The sequence below is a fragment of the Chaetodon auriga genome, chromosome 14 (assembly GCF_051107435.1).
Source record: "Chaetodon auriga isolate fChaAug3 chromosome 14, fChaAug3.hap1, whole genome shotgun sequence".
Lineage (NCBI taxonomy): Eukaryota > Metazoa > Chordata > Actinopteri > Chaetodontiformes > Chaetodontidae > Chaetodon > Chaetodon auriga.
Window position 1 is genome coordinate 5,788,784 of NC_135087.1, and position 22,707 is coordinate 5,811,490.

Here is a 22,707-nt window from a genome sequence, read left to right on the forward strand (position 1 = left end):
TTGCAGAAATGCAATGATGATGGAGCTAAAAAAAAAAAAAAATGGCCGCAGTACAGTATTTTACATCGTTTGAAGTTTGACTGGCACTCTTTTGATCATCTTGTTGCTCTTCTTCTGCAGTCATTCAGTGACACCTGACTGGAGGATGAGCACCAACAGCTGCCCAGACATAAAATGCTAATTTGGGATGTACATTAATTAGCATTTTATCTCCTGGAATGTCTTTAAAATCGGCACTAAATTTGGATGGAAACTTGGCAAGAGACGTGTAAGTTTAACAAGAGCTATTTGAACAGTTAACCATACCATATTTTTATTTGGGTAAAATAACACCAACACTGGGTCAAAACACCTACTTTTCTTGGGTGGTTTTCTGCCCATGGGTACTGGTTAAAAACAGTGATTTTTAGAGTGTGGTGTTGCTGTATAAAGTGGGTTCCCACTATTTCCTTTCGCAGCAGTGGCCAAAAGAGAGGTGACCCCTACCTGCAGCACTAGCTTTTGTTAACTTGAAGCCACACTGCAGCTCACCAAGCAGACCACACAGGGAGTGAAGAGGAAGCACACCGCTGAAAAAGAAATAGAGAGGATAAAGAGGCAAAGGGGAGAGGAGTTAACAGTCTTGTTATCACAGAGGGTGAAAAATGAAATGGTGAGTCGTTTTTTCCGCCATAAAAACTCATAATGTATGTTCACCACCTCCCCTCAGTGTCAAACATGTTATCCTTTGCATCTCTCATCCTCAATGCTGTCCTCTCTGTCTCTCTCTCACAGTGTTGCTGTTAAAGTGAGTTTGGTTTATTTTCTTTTTATATGGAGTTTCCATCATGCTCCACTCCCTCTGTGGTTCCAGCGCGGCTGGCCAAATGGCAATAAAATGCTCAAAGGACATCAGAGAGGGAAAAGGAGACCTATTTGTTAGCCTAACAAAAACCCCAGTAGTTAAAAAAGCAGTCAACATGTGAGAATAAAGGGGCAATGCTGTGCTTCAGTGCTGCTGTGAGGGGTAAGACAAGTGGCCGAACAACAGCCGCAGAGACGTGGCCAACCAGTGTCGGTGTCTGTGTAGGAGAGGGGTCAGTCGTCAGTCAGCCAGCCTTTGACATCCGAATCAGTCATCTTTTTTATGTTGTGGGAGGGTTCCTCTTTTTATGTACAAGGTCAATTCCATCTGAAAAATGCAAAATGCAAGAAAATAAACACATAAAAAACAAGAACATAACTCAAATAAAAGCAGTTTTGGTTAAATAAAAAAAATGCATGCAAAGTCATCATAAAAACAAGTGCTTTCAACTGCTGTGTTTGCTAAAATTATGGCTTTAAAGTGCGAGTGGAATGGCTGAGTCTACGCTGAGATTTTCCTGCAGTCTGTTCCATTTGGATGTGAAGCGAATGAAAAGTGAAAGCAGATTTTCGTCCTTGTTTTATTGTGGTTTTCTGGAACTTTGAAAACTAAACTGTCATGACAAATCTATGTCAGTGTACCCTCTGCCACTCTGTCTCACTCCTGTCAACAATGAAGACTTGTTTTCTGAAACTGAAGCACAGTGTGCGTGTTATTACGGTCCAGTCTATCACCTGAGATACTAAAGGAAACCCCAGGACGCAGAGTCTGATTTCAGAGATATGGATATGGATCAGTTATGGATTTCATAGTCAGAAAGTTATATGTTAAATAAAGAGACCTGTAAAGAACTAAAGGCTAAAGCTGTCAATATTTCTACTATACTTTTAATTTTGTCAACAAATCTCATGAAAAGACCAAAATCAGCTTCAGTCTCTCTCTCAATCTTGAACAGCTTCCTGTTTGTGGCCCCAAACCCGTCAGTTCCTACAGAGGAGAATCTTTAAAACAACTCTTACTTTAATTCTTAATAAACTCTCAATCATATGCATTTGTTTGGGACTATTTTTAGCCATGGATTTGATGTTTTAACAGCTATACAACACAGTCGCCACAATAAATGTTGGCAGTGTCCATTTCTGGAAACCATGGGTATGTTGAAACTTTACATTTCTTTAGGTTCTTTACTTTTCACTTTAAAATTTTCTGCTGCAACAGCGCTGTGATTATGGTCTATTTAGGTTTAGGCACAAAAACCACTTGGTTATGGTGTAGAAAAGATCATGTTTAGGCTTAAAATACCAAGTTAAGTCGCCACAAAAAGGTCTGGAAAATGTCCCGACGTCTTGAACGGCGGTCTGCTGCTTGGCAGTCGTCTCACCTCGCTGTCACTCCACCACCATCCCCTCCACCTGAGAAACAACACATTATTCTGTAGTAGTAGCAGTAGGATCTACTCAAAAATAACCAAAATGGCCATGTTCATGTTAATGAAGGCACCGGTGCAGCTCTGTCACTCACTGACGGGTTTTTAATTGTTTTCAGACATTAATGGAGGAGAGAAATGAGCCAAATCAGCCTTTGACTGCACAGAAAATACATGTAGAATTAATTAATTGTTTGGATTTGTTGACAAAACAATACAGATTATGATGTCTCTGAATATATGTGAATGCACTGTCATCCAGAACTTTGGTGTAGGATAGTTCAGTTGAGTCTCTGCTCAGTGACCCGGTCACAGTCTGGGTCATCACACAGCTCTGGAGGTTAAATAGCTGTAAGAAAACACATTAATCTGCGAACACTTGGTGAAACTGGCCTTAAGCTCCCGCTCTACTGTCCTGCCTCCCCCTGGCAGCTGTGCCCGAGAACTGGCATGTAAACCATGTAGGCCTGACACCAGTTGTTTTGACTGAGAGCACTGAGGCACTGACTTATTGTGCAACACAGGGCAGAGCCTTTAGCCTCGTTAGCTACAGCGCCGAAATCCCTGCTGTAAACGCACCCCTCCCACTTCCAGGACGGACCTTTTCCAGGATGGAATTTGATCGCGTTTTCCTTCGAAAAGTACAGTTAATCATATCAGAACATTTTGATACACACTGTGGACCATAGTTCTCAGCATTGTTACCGTATTCCTGAGTAATTCACACCCATTAGAGACTGCTTGGCACTTCATACAGTTTTGAGCAGGTATCCAGAGCTGTATCAGTGCTGTAAATGGACAAACAACGATCCAGTCACCACTTAAACTCTCACTTAGAAGTAAACAGTTAAACAAAGCCTTAAACTGGCATTCAAATTGTCTTAACTATGTGGCACGTCGAATATTGTCTAAGCAGGTTATTATTAGTGCTCTGAATGATATTCAAATCTGGCTTGAACCAGATGTGGGTCAAAGAAGAATCTCTTTAGCCTGCTGGCGGTGTAGCTCTCTGGATGGCGGTTTGTCAGTCAGATGGTCCACCACATTGTCCAGACTGAAATATCTCAACAATGACAATGATATCGTTGGTGATCACTCAACCTTTAATGTAGCGCCACCATCAGGTCAAAACCATATGGTGCACATGGTAAACATTTTGACTGCTTAACATTAGCATGTTAGCATTATCATTATGAGCATGTTGCCATGATGATGTTAGCATTTAGCTCAAAGCTCCCCTTTGCCTAAGGACAGCCCTCCAGAGCAACTAGCAAGGCCATGCATGATAGCAAACTAGCTAGCTAACGTCTGCATCATAATACAGCGATGCCCTCTGGAGCAGGTCGAGCAGTGTATTTAGTTGCTGAAGTGCTTCCATGTGAACATGTGATCTTAGTTCCATGTCACACGGCGCCCTGATCCATTCTTGCACAGCTGAGGAATACTTGTGGTTATTTGTGCGCATTCTCGGCCTGTGTGTCTTCATGCATGCACCCAGTGTTTGTGCCGTTCACTCAGTGGATGCAGCAGGGTGTGTCACACCACTGCATGCTTGTTACATTAGCACGCAAAGTTAAAAAAAATCATGCCATGGTTCCATTCCAGGCCATATTATAATTAGATTCTAAACGCTGTTTTCTTGATATTATGCTGAGACGCTTTGCTGTACTTCTGTTTTATGACTTGAGTATCTGATGTGAATGTAAAAAAAAAAAAAAAAAAGCTATAATCTGATGAGAATTATTTATTTAGGTGTGACATGCAACAACGCAAAAATGCTCAGACAGACATAATAAAACGATCCAGATGGAGATGTGCAAAGACTACAGAAAGGAAACTGATCTTCCCACCAGGGCCACAAGTCTGCCTTTTTGATTAGGCCCCATTTGTTTCTAAATTACACCGCTGATTAAAGCAGCTTGACTGTGAACTATTTCTGACATTTGAGGGAATCCTTGCGAGGTTTAGAGGATGAAGACCTGAGTGCACTTGTGTTTTGTTGGTGTGGTCTCAAACCTTCCTAAATTATCCCCTCAGAATTCTTTTACTGCCCAGATAATGATTCATTACAGTTGCAACGCTGCACACAGTGGTTTAACAACTTTTGATTCCAGTAAAGCCCAGCCTGCAAGCCTTGCCAATAAACAAACATACTGTAATTAGGCTACTTAAAACCTGAAAGTTGGACTTCTCAATGCTCCCTCATGGTGGTCTTTAAATTCTTGATTTTTAATCAGAGGTAATAAACAGACTGCTTCAAATTACTTGAACACCCCCTCCACTTAAAAATGTGTTGTACTCATTGTTACTTGGATTTTTGACCCTCCAGAGTGATGGATGTGCAAAGTTTGATGTTTCAGGGATTTTTTTTAAGTTGCTGAAGACGGAAGGATCCATGTGCTGCGTTTACACAAGATGATTTTGTGACATTGTAACCGGTTTGGAAGCCGATCGTGGTCAAATATGCAAGTTACACAAGTGTGATGTGGGAAACTGAGACTGAGAATAGACTTTCAGCAAAGTAGGAGATATCTTGTTCCAAGCAGTTAAACTTTAAAAATGAAAAATATTTGCAGATGCATTGATTCTGAAAGCATAGCGTTTTTTAAGATGTATTAGCCGCATGACGAATTCTGCCTGTGGTTCACTCACTCCACCACTTTGGTCCAGACTGAACTAGGGCAACATTAGCTTAACGTCAGCATGTTAGCACAGTCATTGCAAGCTTGTTAGCATAGTGCTGCTGGTTATCCATGACTTTTCATACGCAGTAACACCATCATTAGGTCACATCTCAGTTTGTTTAATTGATATTAGCGGTATTAATGAACACTTGCTAATGACACTTGTCAGCTTCATCTGTGGCACTTTGTGTTTAGTGCTGCTAACAAGCTAATGTTAACATGTTAACACGGCAAATTAAGATGGTGAACATACACTAGTAGACATTACAGCTGCTTCACATTCACATCTTAGCATTGTCAAACTGCTAACATGCTAACTGAAGCTAACATCTTACCAACAATAATAAATGATGAAACTGTCATAAGAGAGCTAACGTTAGCGGATTCCGCCAGCATTGCTTTAGTTGGTGAGCTAAATGCTAACATGCTGAGGTTAGCATGAACTTTTTTTGTTGCGGAAAACCAACAGATGATTCAATCAGAGTATTTTTTATGTGTTAAACGTTTGATGGGGAACCTTAATTTTCAAAGTGTCAAGCTTTTAAAGAAACTCTCATTTTGTCACTGTCGTTTTTTCCTTCAGCTCAAAGAAACGTTCACAGGACTGTGTTTACATCCTAAAAGAAAACCGAGCCAGTCTTAATGCAATATCCTGAGCAGCTCCTGCGCATAAGGGGGGGGCCTGACTCCTGGAGAAATTTGATCCTGCAATGGGCCCTTTAAAGGAATATGGGATGAGTCTGTTGAATGGAGCTCAGACCGAGTCCCACTGAAGCTCCAGAGAAAGCGGAGGACAGCAGCGGGACGGGGCGACACAAGACATGAAACACTGACCAAGAAATGAATGAGGAATGAGAGAGAGGAGAAAGTCGACGGGCTGAAGAGGAAGTTATGAGCCGAGCTGCGACGAGTTACCGGGGAAGGTGTCCGTGAGCGGAGAGAGCCGACTGAGGGGGGAGAGACAACAAAGTCACAAGGTAAAGTAGCTGTGAGGAGCTCCGGAGCCAAGCCGGTTTATCTCAGTGCTTCCGCCGCATCGCATCGCGCTCTGTTTTTCATGTCAAATGAGAGATTCGGCCGGCGTGCGGGAGGCTGCTCGGGACAGAAGCCGCAGCTGCAGCAGAGTATTTCTGAGAGATGTCTGAAGTGTGCTTGAACTCTTTCTTTTCGCTGACAGACAGTTTCACGGTGGCTACTATTCCACTAAGCTGTGCGCGTCTGGCACACCTGTTCCTTGTGGCCTTTTTTGGGCAAACTCTTGGCCACCGCTCGCCCTTGGAGGAGCTCTGAAAACATTTATTAAAGCTATATTGAGTCTAGATGTGAATCCAGAAAAGAAAAACATCTCGGGATGCTTGACGTTAGAGGGAACTCTGCGTAGTCATGTCTGCCACACATGCACACTCTTGGTTCTTCTCATCAATGTGAGTATCTGGAGAAATCAAGATACTGCTTAATGCATCCATCTGACCCCTCCAGCAGCGGCCATAGATGTTATTGAACACCTTCCTAAGCTAAAACATGCCCAGATTCTGCCTCACAATACACAAATAGGGGTGTTTCTTACTATAAAGCTTTCATTTTTTTTCTCCAGAAACAAATCCTATCTCCATGCCCTGCAGTGCTGCAGGAGAGTGAAGGTTTTCAAGTGTGTGCAGGACAGAAGAGCTGCAGAGGTAGATGTTTACACCTCAGTACAGAAGAATGTCAGAGCCTGTGTTTAAGGCTGAGACTGATAATGAGTGTGGTCAGTTTGCTGAGGCCTGTCATTAACCTGAGCTGAGAGAGCTGCAGGTCTAAGGTAGGAGGAGAGGATGTGCAGGAAAGAAGGAAGGGAGGCGCGGGGGAGGGAATGGGAGGGTGGGAAAGGTGCTGCAGGAGGAGAGGGAGGAAGCGCAGGAGGATGGAGGTGTTGGAGGAGGAGGGGTGAGGCAGATAGAAAGAGGAGGGGGAGTAAGACACGAGAGATAAGGTGATAGATGTTGGGAGGATAAGCAGGAGGTATATTCATGATTTAAAAAGTCGGCTGAAGACTTGCCTCTGTTGTGCTTTAAATGTCTAACGTGAGTAACTGCTCAGTTAAAATTGCCTTTCGAGTCTGAATTATTGCAAGATAACAATGAAAACTAGGGCAAATGCTGTTATTTATAAAGATCTGAAACGTGCTCCACATAACATAAACCTCTCTGTTTTCCAAGAGTAGGGTCAAAGGTTAAGACATGTGTGGCTGCATTGGAGAGTTCCCTCCTTTATTTATAGGCCTGCATCCCAGCCGTGGCTGTAAAATGGGACCAAAATAGTGAGGCACTAATTTAAACAAAAGTTGTGAGGCCTACTTGACCGGATGGGAGTCTGCAGAGGTCCCCTTTGTTAAACATATGGGGCCGCAGAGGAGAAGATAAGGCAATATTTAACACACCCATACTTGACTCCTCGTGCTCTCGGATAATTTGTCTTTGTCTCCTTTTGTACACACAGAGATCTGCCACGCTGACACGAGTCTACGGCGACTGACCCAGATTTACGCACATGCTCCTGTGCTGTTTGATGGGAGTCTTTTTTTGTTTGGGGGGGGGGGGGGGGTTGGATGCCAAAACACGGGGAAGCCAAGTTGGACCTCGGCAGAGACAACAACAGCGGGGATTTGAAATGTCTGGTGGGGATGATATCACTGAACCACCTAATCACTTACATCACCGCAGCTGCATGCTCAGCAGTGTGTCAGCATGTGTGTGTGTGTGTTTGTGTGTGCGTGCACATGTGTCTGTTTCCAATCTATTTCTGTGTGTATCTCCATCTGTGTCTGTCTGCTCTGGTAAGCAAGCGCTGAGGAGTTACGACTGGCCGGGGAGCGTGTGTTTGAATATGTGGTGATTGAGGAGGTTCTAGTCGATGTGAGGACTTGGGACTTGTGCTCTTTGCATCCTCTGAAGAGCAGCGCACACCTTCAAGCTTCTGTCTGAGAAAAGGTGCATTCAGGCAATCCAGCTTTGCGACGGCCAGACAGAAACACCACGGTCAACGTCCGACCAAACGATTTCATAACGATCTCTGGAGCTTCCACATTTTTGAGTAGAAACTCTCCTCGCTGGATATCAGATCTCACTCAGTCTGAGGAGTAATGTAGTATAACTGTCAGTGTAGTCAGTGGAAATGGCAGCCGTAGAAACGATCCTGCTGGGATCGTTGCGGTGGCGTTTCCATTCAGTCGTCTTCCTCGCTGTTTGCTCTGGCCGCCGCTGCGTGCAAGTTCTCGCAGCTAGATGGAAGTAGAGAAGCTCCCAGGGCCTTTGCGTCTGTCCGCAGCCAGGAGAGGACTCACCATTCTGGTCCTCGGCCCCCGTGCACCTCCCCGCCTGCACACTCTGGGTGGCCCTCGTGTTACCAAACATGGATCTTCCATGCAGATCCTGGAAAGCTTGTTTTTGTTGTCTTGGCTTTTTTTTTTTTTTTCCTCGCCTCCCACCTGAATGTTTCCGCTTTGGCATACTGTACCAGCCAGGGAAGATACTGCAGGCGAGAATAGTATTTATCAGATGGTATAAAACAGTAGACTCAGTGAAAAACTGTCTCCTGCGTTTCTATAAACCATCCCACAATGAAGGGTTACACTCATGCAAAAGGAGAAAATGGCTCCAGTTTAAATCTTAGCTGTAACAAAAGCTACGCTACTCCCACACAGTGAAAATGACCTCATGCTTGACAGACGGGTGATGTGGGGTTGATTTTACCCTCATGCACACTGATCCAGAGAGGAGATGTGGCCTTGTGTAACCTCTGGTTTCCTTGAGAGAGTTTAACTTTGCACTTACTGATTATTCACTCGGGTTCCTGGCACCGGTTGGCATGAACTGCAACAGCCCCCTCATGTCCAACACGCAGGGAGTGCTAAAGGAATTGTTCCGAGGAGAATTAGCATGGAAGTGCTGAGTGTTTAACCATCAGATGGCTTGTTTGCACCCAGCTGTTAGCTCTCCTGGAGGAGGGCCTGGCCTCGTCTGTCCTGGCTTGTCCCAGCGTGGCGCAGCAGGGCTCATTCAAGCGGTCTGACTTGCCCTCTTCCTCCACGCCGGCTTCCTGCTTTACTTGACCTCCATACCCTCCAGTCTGCCCCAGAGAGAGAGGGAGACGTCGGTAGCTGGACCTTGACTGTCCGGCCTGGGCACAGCGGTCGGCTGGCGAAACCTCCACATGCATGACTTCTGTAATTTGTTTGCTAGGCCTGTATTTATGAGCATGCTAATTGTAGGGAGTGCCATGGTGCAGTTATAGTTGCTGGACTTTGAACGTCTGCTGTTCTGCTGACGGTGTCTGGCTGCACTTAAAGTCTGTCTGAATACTGCTTAACTTTTTAACTTCCTGATGTGGACAAACTCGTCCTTCTGGTCAGTCTTCACTTGACCAGAACGGAAGAATAAAAAACCCTGTTCAGCTCAAGTCATCCTCACTTCAACTTTTACTTAATGACATGCAAACTTCCACTCAAATCTCCCACATCTCAACATCATCACCAGGCTTTCATGAGTTACAACCCCAGAGCTGATTGTTATGGCTACTTTCATCTCAAAATAGTCAAGCTTTTATGGAGTTTGCACAGTAGGGCCTTAACTTTTGTGAATGAGTATCTGTTAAGGGAAAAATAGCCAATAGTCAATCCTCCTCAGGTAAAAATAACCTCAGCGCCCCAGTTTCCCACATTCAGCCCTCGGCCCATTCATCCTCACACATTCTTTCCTCCTTTCTTTGCCGAGGCAAGCTGACGGCCCCCCTCTCTGGCTGTGATGGGACTGTCATGCAGAAAGACACTATTGTGCTGCGCAGGATCCCGTTTCAGTCTTGCCTTGTAATTAAGAAGGGATTGCATGGCGAGGGAGTTGTGGGTAGGGAGGGGGGGAGGCCAGGGGATTGGGTTAGTAGGTAATTTGGCTAAAAAGCAGAGCACTGACCTGCTTTGTAGCTGGCAGGCCTGGGAGTCTGCACGCATGAACCCAACTCCCCCACTGACACACAGCCTCCTGCTGAGGTTTTGTTCAGTGTGTGTGGGCATGTGGAGAGGCGGCGGACGGAGGGGACCAAAGGTTCCGGCTGTGGCGCTCTCTCTAGGCCGTGTGTTACATGTATTTGCGTATGTTTCTTTGTGGTTAAATGTCACAGAGCAACACAGAAAGTGAGAGGAAGCTTTCATTAAAGTCATGTCACTGCGGACTCATCATTAGTGTTTGCTTTACTCGCGTTTCCTCAGTGACTCATGGGAAGTGCGGTCAGCAAAGGGCATTCATGGAGGTTAAGTCACTTTTTTCTCCTCCTGTGCTGTAAATGAAAACAGAAGCTGGACTGCTTGTGGAAATACCATGACAGGGTTTGCTGATATTTGCTGCCTTATTATTGTGAACAGTTGCACGTTATATGACTGATTACTGTGGACAGAGTTATTATTTCCACAGCACTTAGTCCAATACACTCTTGACAGCAAACTCAAATAAAAAGCTGAGTAGACTTGTGTTTTCTGCCTTCCAGTGCGGTCTGAGTCCAGAGTCTGAATCCTCGCCATGGCCGACGTGCTGGAGAGCGGCGGGTCAGGAGCCGTCAGAGTGGCCAGCGTGGATTGGCAGAAGCGCTGCGTCGCTCTGGAGATGCAGCTGCTGAGGTTCCGGCTCCAGGCGGGGAAAATCCGAGAGCTGCTGGCAGAGAAGGTAGGAGAGAAAATCATGCATCATGCACGCTCAGAGTGTTTCTGATAAGGGTTTCAGTCCTCTGGAGCCACAAGCACCAACCCTGCACAAGTTCAGACTTATCCTGGCTATAACGCAAGAGTGGAGATTCACACATTAATATTTTAAAACAGGTCAAAACAGGTCACACCACACAAACTCATTCTTATGTAGAAGCTGGTGGCTGATATATATTTACACGCAGACTGTTGTGTAGCAAACTAAGTGAGTAAGCTTAACTGACAAAGCTAATGTTAGCTCGCTAGCATGAGAAAAAGTAGTGAGGAATATGGACAATATGAGAAAATAGTGTTTAGTTTTAATGTAAATTATATTTCACATACCTGCAATTACAAAACATGCTATCACTTAACCACATAATATAAGTTAGATTAGCATAATCAGATATTTCCCTTCATCTGTCAACTCTAAAACCAACATTTATGAAGGATTAACAGTTAAGTTTCATGTCTTGTTCTTCCTGTGACTGTTATGTTGCGGCTCGTGATGTGTTACAGCTATGGTGACTTCCTGTTTGTTTGCAAGGTCGATCGCTTTTTTAAACTCACTTTTTGGGGGAATTGCATTCCTTCATTAGAAAGCGACAGTGGAGAGATGACAGGAAATGAGGGAGAGCGATGCAGCAAAGGTCCCCAGCTGCTGCACCACGAGGGCACCCCGTAGCTGATTACCAGTTTGAAGCATAGCAGTGGAGTTACGAAGAGCCGGAGCTGCCCAGTCCTGATGAGAGCAGTTTATAACTTACCTCAAAAACGTTACAGTCTAAGTGCAAGCTGTCATTTTCCTCTGAAACTACCTCCAGCTGCTGGAGGGGGAGCACAGCATTCCCCAGACAGATGGGAAATGTAGTCTGTCCAGCGTGTGTTGAGTCCAGTTTGCTTAGCTTGAGGCCAGCCACCATTCAGAGTGCACATCCTGAGCCTCACTACCAAGAGGTTAAAACTGTGGCTGAGAGTCAGATCAGTAAATTTAAAGCTTTGAACCAAACACTCCTGAAGAGCCAAACAGGCAGGAAGTAAGTGGAAGTGGCAGGTTTGTCAAAAAACACTTAAACTGATGGATCAGGAGGTTCAGAATGGTTTTTCTCAGGACAGACGGATGAGAGTTAACTGGGTAAGATGTCGCCCGCTTTGTTCAGCTTAAACTGCAGCATGTGTCACATGTTTGAACTGATGATGTGGCCTGACTCTGATTTGGCATAAATAACGTAAAATGAACTGAATCTGTGGCTGTTTAAACTTGCCGTGCCGCTTTCATCTTCAACATAAGCCATGCCACAAGACATTCTGGCCAAACACTGTGCAGATTTCGCTGCCTCGTCATCTTCTTCTTCTTCTTCTTCTTCTTCTCCGGGCAGTGTTTTTAAAAGTTTGATGCATGAGGAGACAATTAAAGCATGTGACTCAGTTAGAAATGCAGGTGTGGATGATTGTATGTTTATGTGTGTGCGTTAAGACAGATGAGATTACCGGGCTTATTTCGTAAACATTTGGTCCACTCATTCTGTGTCATCAGAGGTTGGCTACAGTTGCAGCCAAAATGGATATTTAACATTTAACTCATCGCTTCTGGTGCTTCCCCTCAAGTTTTGGAAATAACCGCCAGCCGCCGGCCAAATGCTTGTAAAGTTGTGGCTGTAGTAAAGCCTGACTACCAGACACTTTGGAAAGTAATCAGCTGTCATCAGGAGCTTCAGCTCAGCTCTGATGATTTGTCAGAGAAAGAGTGGAAGTGTTTGGATCAGAGGAAGGAGAAGTGAGCGGAGCGGCAGAAGAACTCGCCTTCGCTGCAGTTTTCAGCTGATTTCTTTTCTCGCTTTACAAGTGGCTCAAACAGCCCGGAGCTGCTTTCGTGTGGAGCGTCGCAGTCGTGCTCTTTCTGTATCATCTCTAACTCTGGAGCGGTTCAGTCAGTCAGTCAGCAGGATGTTTACAGTCCAAACATGACCCGTGTCTGATAAGAGCAGGACGACTCCCTGCTGTGTCCTCTGTCAGGTTCTGTCAGACCTCCAGCTCGTCTGTGGGATCCCAAGTAACACACACATACACACACACACACACACACACACACACACACACACACACTTTCTAACATTCGTAACGGAGAGAAAGTCATTAATAAAGGGTTCTTCCACCACATTAATCTTGGAGGAGGACTACACCAGCCAAAGAGTTAGCATCCCAAATGTTCATCATTTATTGAAGGATATGTTTGGTAAAATCCTATAAAAAGACCAAAAACTGACAATGAATTGATCCTACAAACAAGTATTGTCTGTAATGCCTGATGACCCATTCCCTTTTAGACCTCCATTGGAGGAGGTCCTCTTTGGTAGAGTCCACCATGTTGCACCACCAAGTACATATACAATACATAAAAACTATTGATTTCAAGACGAGGGAACCAGAAGTGCAACAAAGCTAAATCATTTCAGAGGTTTACAGGACAGATTAAGAACAGGGATGTCATCTCTCTACATGGCCACATCTGTGAAAAGCAGCAAATGAAAAAATGACCACAAGCACGGGCAGACGTCTAGCTGCTATCCAAAACCAGTGGAAATCCCAACGACGATTGAAAGAACCAAAACATTCTTCACGCTTTCCATCAGAACAGCTCTGAAATCTGCATGTCTGTGATTTCTGTGAGAAGTATTAAGTCAACTGCTGCTGCAGTAACCTCCACTGATAACTGAAAATGAGCTACGCAGGATGGATAAATCACTCATTAGTGACTGATTAGTTGGAAATGAGTTAGATGTGCAGCCTCGTTTACGCTAACTCACCAAATGTGTGTTAATCTGCGGCTGAAAACAGTCCCCAACAAATTCACCCTTTTCTCCTGTTTGAAGAACATTTACTGGAAAACTACAGTGCCCAGCTGACTCAGCCTTTTCCTAGAAAAAAATGAAATTATATATTTGTGACCTGTTATTAAAGATTTGTGTCTTCGGGAGGACAAAGAGGGCTCGTGGCTGAGTGCCCCAGGCGGCGTACGGGAGGCAGCACGCAGAGAGGTGGACTGATTGTTGACGCATTGTTGGTTTTGGTTGATTTTCATGGGATTTTTTTGACAATAAGAAAAATACAGAGCAAGCCTTTTCCCTTAACCGCTAATAAAGACATTAGTTGCAGTTCGCCTCGACTTATTAAAAAGTGTTACCCACATTCACACACACACACACACACACACACACACACTGTTAGCGCCCCATTTATAAATGTTCATTTCAGCCGTGATGCCAAGTCGAGAAGGCAGTTCAAGCATTCTGAAAATGGACTAATTACTGTCCTTTGCTTTCTGTCTCTCATAAAAACACACACACGTTAATAATACACAGTATTTATTGTTAAATGGTCTTTTTGGCCTTGTTGCTAAGAAAAAAAACAGGCTAATTAATCTTTCACTTTTTCTTTCGCTCCTTCTCTCATAAACATACGTGCATACACACAAACACACAAACACACACACGCAGCGCTGCGTTTAAGTGCAGGCCCGTGCTGCTGAGTGTGTTTTTCTGAGTTTTTTTTTTTCGGGGGAGGGTGCTGAGTGACTACCATTCCGTCATGTTATTGCTGTTTGGAAAGTCTGCTTCACGCTCTTCATCTCCTCTCTTGCCAAGTTAGGAGTGTTTTACGCATTGACCCACTTTGGTATGGAAAAACATGAAAAAAAAAAAAAAAAAAAAAGTTGACGTGGTTGCCTGTGACATGGCATTTATCCCCAGAGGTTGACTGCGAGTGAAGGAGAGGAGAGAGGAGGAGATGCCCCATTTGCCTTGTGAGGAGTGTAACAGGATGAGTAGTACTCCGTTTAAGAGGTTTTGGTTTTTTTGCGTTTTTGTTGTGAATTAGGAAAGTGCGATGGACAGCTGTCAGCTGGTGGCCTATAAACAGAGACTTCCCCAAACAGAAAGCACTGGAAGAGACTGGAAAGAGATGAGGAGAGGATGTAGTATGTTCTGATGTAGAAGTGATGCGACTTTATGATTAAAAAAGAAAAGCTGGTCTAAAAAAAGTCAGTCAGTCCACTCCAGACTGAAAAAGCTGAAGACTTTTTCTGGGTTCAGAGCTGCGAAAAGACGAGACTCACTCGAGATTAGAGCTGTTTTCTTGTCTTTTAGTGGTTTATTGGACCGAAACCAGCCAGATTTAAACCCTACTGGGTCTTCACCGGACAAGTGGCTGACCTGACGAAGGACAATGTGCAGGCACAGAATTGATCGTAGTCAGCTGATTGCACACACAGCCTGTTTTCACTCGATTCGGCAGCTTGGTCAGTGGCCCTGTGCTTCAGACCAGTCAGCAGATCTGGCTCCTTTCTCACCACCACACAGCTGACCAATCATGGCCTGAAATGTGGTGTGAATGTTGAATTGCCGGTTTCAGAAAGTTACAGCAGCCTGACCCCGACCCTAACCCCACGCTGGAAAGGTGGGTGACACTGGAGAGGTGTGGGCGGAGGGGATTTCCACAGCTGATTGACCATCTGAAAAGCAGTTCTGAAGAGGCATACTAGCATCTGAAGAGTCTACAGTCATGCTAGCAGCTCTGTGAGGCACAGCGGTGCTCTGAGCTACATGCTAATGCTGACACAGACAATGCAAACATTACTGGAAACTTTCTGCTAATCAAAACTTCCACAATCCAATAAATGATGAATCAAGCCTCGTCAGGGATTGACCTTTAAGAGAAGAGCCTCACTGAGGCTGATGGTAAACAGAGCACTGAGGAAATGCTGCATATCCACAAGGTTTGGTTTCGAGTTTCAAATGGATTTACTAGTCTGTCCCGGAATATAGAAATACCTCATTCAGAGGAATTTTTAAATTGGGTGGTATTCCCACTTCAAGGTTTCCTTTCATGACTTGGATAATCTAATACTGGACAAACTAGATTAATCTCTTCCATAAGCCTCACGTGGCTCCAGGAGCAAAACACCCTTTCTTGCCTCGGACCAGTGGTATCAGTCGGCGAGGACGACCGCACGAAGGTCACGGGGTTCACGTTTGTGTGTATAAACATTTATTTTCTTGAGAGGATTTGTTTGGATCAGCTCTTTCTGATAGCGTTCTGCTTACCCTGTTTGTCATGTAGTAGTTGATTAGCTTTGTCGTAGCCTGTGTTTAACCCTGTGAGGGATTGGCTGAGAGCGAGCCGTCTTGTGAGGTTTTACGCTTTTGTCTTTGTGCGACCACTTTATCAGCAGTCGGACGGATTAAAATACCCTTTAGGTTTTGGTCACACTGACTGATTCCTTTACTTTTCTCTCTCTCTACCAAAGCCTTATTTCTCTTTCCATTATCTGTCCTCCTTCCTTCCCCCCTCTTTCGTGCAGGGGTTTAACATTTAATGATTGAGCTGGAGTCATTACTGACCGTCAGCTGTGCACAACGGTTAATGATTAAAGTCGAGAGGCAGGTGGAGCACAAAGTGAACGGATATTTCACAGTGAAACTAACGTTGGATGACTCCTTTTCTGCTCTTTAAGTTGAATTAATGCCCTTTGTAATCAGTGATGCCAATGTGTACAACTAGGAGTCGACAAAGACCGGTTTTAGCATCAGGTTTTCAGATCCTGATCACAGGACCGGTTTAAAATTGAGATGAAAGGTTTGGACAAATATTGACAGATTTAAATAACCAGGAAAATCCAGTCTATAGGATGAGATATCAAACGTCTGTCAGCTTCTGGCAGTGACAGTAAACAGACATCTAGCTGTGACAGATCTGTTAGCTGTCTGGGAAGCAGATGATCTGTCGTCTGCAGCCTGCTCTCATCTTATCTCCACCTCCCTGGATATTATCTGGTCCTCTGGAATCCATACTAAAGCAGGAGGGGCGACGCTCTGCTGCCCTGCAAGATTATTCTGCACAAATCTTTGCAAAAACAAACTGAAACAAATGAAGATTTACCAGCAATCTGTCATTTTCATTTGCAGTTTCAGCTCAGAGGCATGCGGTAAAGGATGAAGCTGGTGATGTATTTTTGTTACTGTCAATAAATCCCATGAAAAGACCAAAACCATCAACGCATTAGTCTCTCTCACCGCTTTTAAGGATGTTTGTGACTCTCAACCACAAGCCCAATCATTCTGAGTGGAGATTTAAATATTTAAAAATGGGTAAATCATTTCCGAAAACGAATGAAGTCTTAAGCAAAAATTCCTCAACAAGATTGAATTTACAGGGGACTATTTTCTGCTGCGGATTTATCCTCTATCGAGTATTCACAGCAGTGAGAGGACGTGTATGTGGGATTAAATGCAAGTAAACCAATAATCGATGTCAGGCTTCGGCTGTACAGACCATTCTAAGATCAGTTCGCTGTTGGTTTTCGTCTTTTCATGGGATTTGTTGACAATAAGAAGAACACAGGATGCCACGAGGCTTATCCTTTAAGTCTGGTGATATACACAACTCAAACTAATACCGAGCTTTACGAAACATGACTCCCAGCCCATCCGTTTTCAGCCCTCTCAGCAGCAGAGGTTAGTGTGCTGCACTGTGGCCTGACAGATGCTGGATTGCAGGCATAGTTGTCTCTCGCCTGCTCAGCGACTCAGGCCTCAACAGTTGGATTCTGCAGTTACTAAACAGACAGAGATAGACTGAGAGATAAACTGACAGCACCACCTTACACACTCTGTGTCCTTATCTGATAGGCTTAAGGTTAGAGGCCAGTTAGTTACCATCAGGTCATCTGTTGGAGTGGGAACTGAAGGCACAGATGATGATTACCAGGGGGACACAGAGATATTTTAGGTGGCTTGATAACATGGAAATGCTGTTTTTGCTTGAATAGGCAGTTTTTTTGACATAATGACATATTTAGGCTTCTGTGTCAGCTGCACTTCGATCTCATGACTCAAGGTCTTCTCTAACTTGTCTTCAGCCTGGGAAATGCTGTCTGCTGCCTTCTTCTGATGACCTCCTCTCACATGTGTTCTGCATTGTGACTTCTGTTGTACTTTATATTCACCTAAAGTGCTGTGTTGCCTCTCCTATTTTAGTTTTTAGAAAAGAGGACAAAGCGCTGTTTGCTCTTTGGCTCAAGCTCGGTGAAGCCTTTGACTCACGATAAAGGCCTTTGACCTTGAGGTGAAGAGTCATCCAACCACTAACCGTCAACATGCGCTCCGGCTTTAGTGAGTGTTAATCTGGCTGCGAGGAAGCATTCAAATGCTGTGAGTGGTGGATTCTGGGAATCAGGGCCTTTATGGAGGTGACGAGAAGGGAGAAAGCAAGAAGCAAAGGGAAGGGAAACAAAGATGACGGGAGGAATTCAAATGCATCTCTCAGGCAGAGTGAATCCATTAGCGTGTTTGTGCTCCTCTCACCTGGGTCATTGAACTCTGAGGAGGAGACGCAGTCCTGTGTTGAACGTGTGCGTGTGTGAGCATTTAGGAGCGTTTTGTGCATGCGCTCGTGCGTGCGCGGGTTGCTGAGAGAGGGGCCGCTTGCAGATGTGTGCATGCTCGCAGGACGGACAGTGTTTGCCTTTGAAAGCATGAGTATGCGTGCTTGCACAAAAGGTGACGCAAGCTTGTGCACACACACGGTGACATTCTTCTATCGCACTGCTGTTTGAGCAGCGGCCGCAATGTGAAAGACCTTCAGCCTCCTGTGCAGCCTCCGCAGTGCGTCTGTGCCCCTCTGCTCGTAGCGCCACTCCTTATCAAACAGCAAATTATTTGATTTTCGTTCTTGTCCTTTACAAGATTTTCTTGATTAGGAATGTTTTCTTAACACGCTTGTGCTGTTAAAGCTTCCCACTACATTAATCTTTTAAATGTCTTCCCGACGGCAGCAGCGATTATGAAGGATTAAGTGTCTCTGCGAGAATCTGTAGGTGTGTGTTTGTGTAGGCAGGCTTGCTGTTTGGTGGTCTATCTGTCTAACAGGACCTTTTGTGGCAGGTTATGGGATGTGTCTTGCCAGAACCTGCTGTTCTGGCCTGTAGCTCTTTTCTTTCTTGAAATGACCTGAAATGTGACTCTTGAGGAGTGGGTGACCTGTGTCGTGACCTCTGTTGTCTCTCTTCCAGATGCAGGAGCTGGAGCAGAGGGTGACGGAGGCTGACCAGCGGGCAGAGAGCGCTGAGAAACAGGTAGAGGGGCAGTTCTCACCCTTTTCACCACAGCTTGTAAAATAACTGTAAACTGTAGTTTGTTACAGGCAAATTTCCTGGCTCGGCTTTGAAAGCCTGAAGAATTTGCACTCTGAACATGTTATTTTGGGAGGGTCGCAATTCCACTTTTTGATGATATCTGATAGCTTTTGTTCCTTTTTGACTTTGAATGCACTTTTTGTAAGTCGCCTTGGAATGAATGAATGAATATAAAGTCATGTAAAATGTGTCATACCGGCTGTTGTGCCTCTCAGAGGATTATTATTGACTTGATTTTGATTTTACCCTGAAAAAGGTGGTTTAAATAATTTGGCTAAACTGTTATCTTATTTACAGCCTGTGTAAACATTTGACCACTAGCGTTTTTTGCACCATTGGTCTAGAATCTGTTGTAATTGCAGTGTTATCAAAACTGATGGAAATTAGGGCCCAAGTTGTAATAAAGTAGAATTACCATTTAAAAAGTAGAAAACTCTGAGTCAGTGAACACAGACATCTTTTTTGCATATTGGAAAAAAGGTTTTTTTCTTTCCCCACACATTGAGTGATTTGACAAAGAAATCAAGCTATATTCAACTGCTTTCTTTGCAGTTTGTTCAGTTTGTATTTGAGCAAAAGTCCATCAGCTAAGGCAGGCTGTGATCTAAAGTTGAAATCTTTGGAAAAAGCTAATAAGTGGACCTTGAATTGAAGTTTTCAAGGTCAAGAACTGTTTGAACTTTCATGCTCAACACTGTGAAGAAATCCTAAAATTGGGATCGGTAAACTTGCAGAGTCAGTTGGATTTTGTTTTGTTTTGTTGGACTTGTAACCACTAAGTAGGAGTCAACCTTTGATGGGACTTAACAAAAGGAGAATGTGGTTTGAGGATAAGAAACCTCATGCAGTACATATGACACACAGTCGCTCTCTTTTGCCTTTGGGTTTAATCTCAGATTTGCTGTCATTACTGGCTGCTCCAGGTGTTTCTGTAGGTGGTAATTTAATGGTGCCCTTTCTTTAAAAACAAGAAATACCTCAGGGCTTAGAAAGCTTTTTCTCGTCAGAGTTGGCACAAAAGTATCCTCGGTGTTTTCTTCTTGGCTTTGTCTGGTGCCCATCAAAACTAAACGAACCGTGCAAATTTGAGCCGTCTTTTGGCCGCGCTCGTGCGTTCACTGCTCTAATTATGCATTTCAGATCCATGTCATGGAAGAAAAGCTGAAGTCTGCAAACATACAAACCAGCGAATCAGAGAGCTCGTTGTACAGAAAGTATCAGGACCTGACCAGTCAAGTTCAAGAAAAAGATGCTGCGATAAAGAGATTAGAGATGCAGCTGGAAAAACAGGTAAGGACGGAGCCATCTGATAAAGAACAGAAATGTCCATTTATGTTCATAAAATGTAGTTTAAAATAATCCACAACCCTGTTTTCTCTCGCTACAGATCTTAGTCAGAGCCCAGGAGGCAAAAATTATTGAGGAGAAGGCTGCCAAGATTAAAGACTGGGTCACGTTTAAGCTTAGAGAGGTAAGCTCACACATGTACAGAAACACCCCTGACTGAAGTAAGAGCCTCTTAAAGCCGTCACCCTGCTGAGAGACATTATCTGTGGCAGCAAGAGATGCCGATGATTAAAGGAGTATTATCTACAGCTGCTTATACACTTCAGTTTTGTCTGCAACCGCTCAGAATTACAAAATGCTTCTTTATAAAGGACGTCTCATGTATCTTTGTAATGAAACAGTTTTACGAGGCATCAAATCACCACACCAGCTCATTCATGTCATGTAGCCGTTGTGCATCGCTGCTCAAAGTTTTGCTTTTACCTTGTTGCAGATGGAGCAAGAGAACCAGCAGCTGAAGATGGCCAACCTGAAGCAGACGGAGCAGATAATGCTGCTGCAGGACAAACTGCAAGGTGAGAACTGCAGTCTGTGCTATAAGCATGCAATGCTGCAATTTTCTGTCGTATTTTACCTTTAAAAAGTGCCACATAATACCCCAAAAAAGCAGATACTGCTCTCTTTTTCAGCATCTACAAACAAACAAAATGCGCTCCCAGCTTTCCATTTTAATGTAAGATAATTAAGTTTGCCAATTTCACTAAAAGGTCGTGTGGACGAAGAGGGAGCTGAAGTATCTGTTGTGATATATTCCCAGAGCTCCAGTGGGGAGGACACTGAGTCACTGGTGTTGTCTTTCCTCTCCAGCTCTCTTAGAGAAACCTGCATCCTCTGGATCCCCTGCCACCTCCCCTGTAATGGATACCCACCTGGTGCCCAGCAGTCCGCTGTTTCCTCCCAGCTGCCCCGGCACACCACCTGCCCAAGATGACAGCTGGAGACAGACGGGTCCCCGCGGAGCCGCCTCTAATATCAAGACCTCGCCGACAGGTGTGCTGCCATTAATTTATGTTATCTCAGGATGGGTAGCAGGAAGCTTTTGAAGCTGTGAGCATGTGTTTTAATTCAAGTCTGGCTGATCACATGACTGGAACAGAGCTGGAAGATTCCACCAAGAAATTCAGGTTATGAGTAGCAATTGCTCACCTACTGTAGGCTTAAAGGTGTCTCTGCAAGTGTTTGGCTCCTTTGTGAAAGATTGCATTTTTGATTCGCTGAAGTCACTCAAAAACATTTTCTAAACGCATCAAGTTGCCCATAGACTTCAAGTTTTTAAACCACTCCATGAGCGTAACCTGCTTTTCCACCATTGCTCTCGTTCAGATTCCTCCACATCATTAGAAACAGTTCCTTCACAGCATGTCGGCTTTCTCAAATGTTCCCGATCTGCCTCCTCAGATGTGAAAAGGGCTCCTGAACAGTGCAGTAAAGGGATTTGCCTCGGAGACCTTGCGGCCCATGATGTGCTCTGTCAGGGTTGGAGCAGGGACGGTCCCGGCAGCCCTGCTTCCATTGGTGGACCAGAGCTCCCAGTGGGCCCAGAAGGTGGGGCAGGGGGCTCCGACAGAGACAACTCCTCCGATGAGCTCAACAGCAAGTTCCGCTCTCACTGCCTTCACTCATCCTCTTCCTCTTCCTCTTCATCCTCGGCCTACGAGATGGCCCATGGTCCGAGCTCCCCAGAGCCCACCATCAGATTGACGCCCAAGAGCCCGCTCCTGTCGCGCTCCCCCTCCACCAACAACCCCTTCCCGAATCCCTCAGTTCACCAGTCAGGCACAAGCATGACGTTACCCAAAGTTCGGACTCCGCTCACGCCCAGAGACAGCATCCAGCTGGTCAAGAAGCATTACAGCCAGCCGCAGCCCAGCCTGGACAGACTCCACCACCTCAACGTCAGCATAGACATCATGACCCCATCCTCCACTTCCTCCACCCTCAAGAGCACAGGCACTGCCACCTTGCCCTTCTCACAGGTTGTGGAAGAAACGGACATAGACGATGGGCTTCCTGACAGCATGGACGGGGTGGTGGAGGGGTCAGGATCAGAGGAGCCATCCCGAGATGGAGTCTCCTTTGTGGGACTCGCAGAAGAACTGGATCGGCTGGATCCAGAGGTTCTGAAGCCACCGACGCCTCCTTTACATCGCTTCCCTTCATGGGTATGACAAAAGCTAGCTTTCATAAGAGGCTTGATACTCATCTCATGTCTGTTTGGTAATTAGGAAGCGACCACCTGCAGCTTGTTAGCTTAGCTTAGCTTAGCATAAAGACTGGAAACAGAGGGAAACAGCTAGCATAGCTCTGTCCAAAGATAATATAATCCAGCGAGCAGCACCTTCAAAGCCTGTGATTTATCTTATATCGTTTTTGTTTAATTTATACACAAACCTGCTGTTTTGGTTTTTTTTACACTTTTTTCCACAGCTAAGCTCTCAATGCCAAAATGTTGTATTGTCTGACGCTGTTTATAATGAATGCTCAAGTGACGCGAAGAGGAATATT

At 44.8% G+C, this 22,707-nt stretch overlaps 1 protein-coding gene across 1 annotated transcript in view; it reads left to right on the plus strand.

The window, feature by feature from the left end:
* Positions 1 to 5,740: 5,740 nt before the first annotated feature.
* The window catches only part of plekhh1 (pleckstrin homology domain containing, family H (with MyTH4 domain) member 1), a 31,646-nt gene continuing 14,679 nt past the window's right edge, over positions 5,741 to 22,707 (plus strand). Inside the window, exons 1-8 of the mRNA XM_076747879.1 lie at positions 5,741 to 5,931; positions 10,472 to 10,647; positions 18,733 to 18,795; positions 19,996 to 20,145; positions 20,243 to 20,326; positions 20,636 to 20,717; positions 21,010 to 21,192; positions 21,601 to 22,364. Of these exons, the coding sequence (XP_076603994.1) occupies positions 10,504 to 10,647; positions 18,733 to 18,795; positions 19,996 to 20,145; positions 20,243 to 20,326; positions 20,636 to 20,717; positions 21,010 to 21,192; positions 21,601 to 22,364 (1,470 nt within the window). The 5' untranslated portion in view covers positions 5,741 to 5,931; positions 10,472 to 10,503. The remainder of the gene's footprint in view (positions 5,932 to 10,471; positions 10,648 to 18,732; positions 18,796 to 19,995; positions 20,146 to 20,242; positions 20,327 to 20,635; positions 20,718 to 21,009; positions 21,193 to 21,600; positions 22,365 to 22,707) is intronic.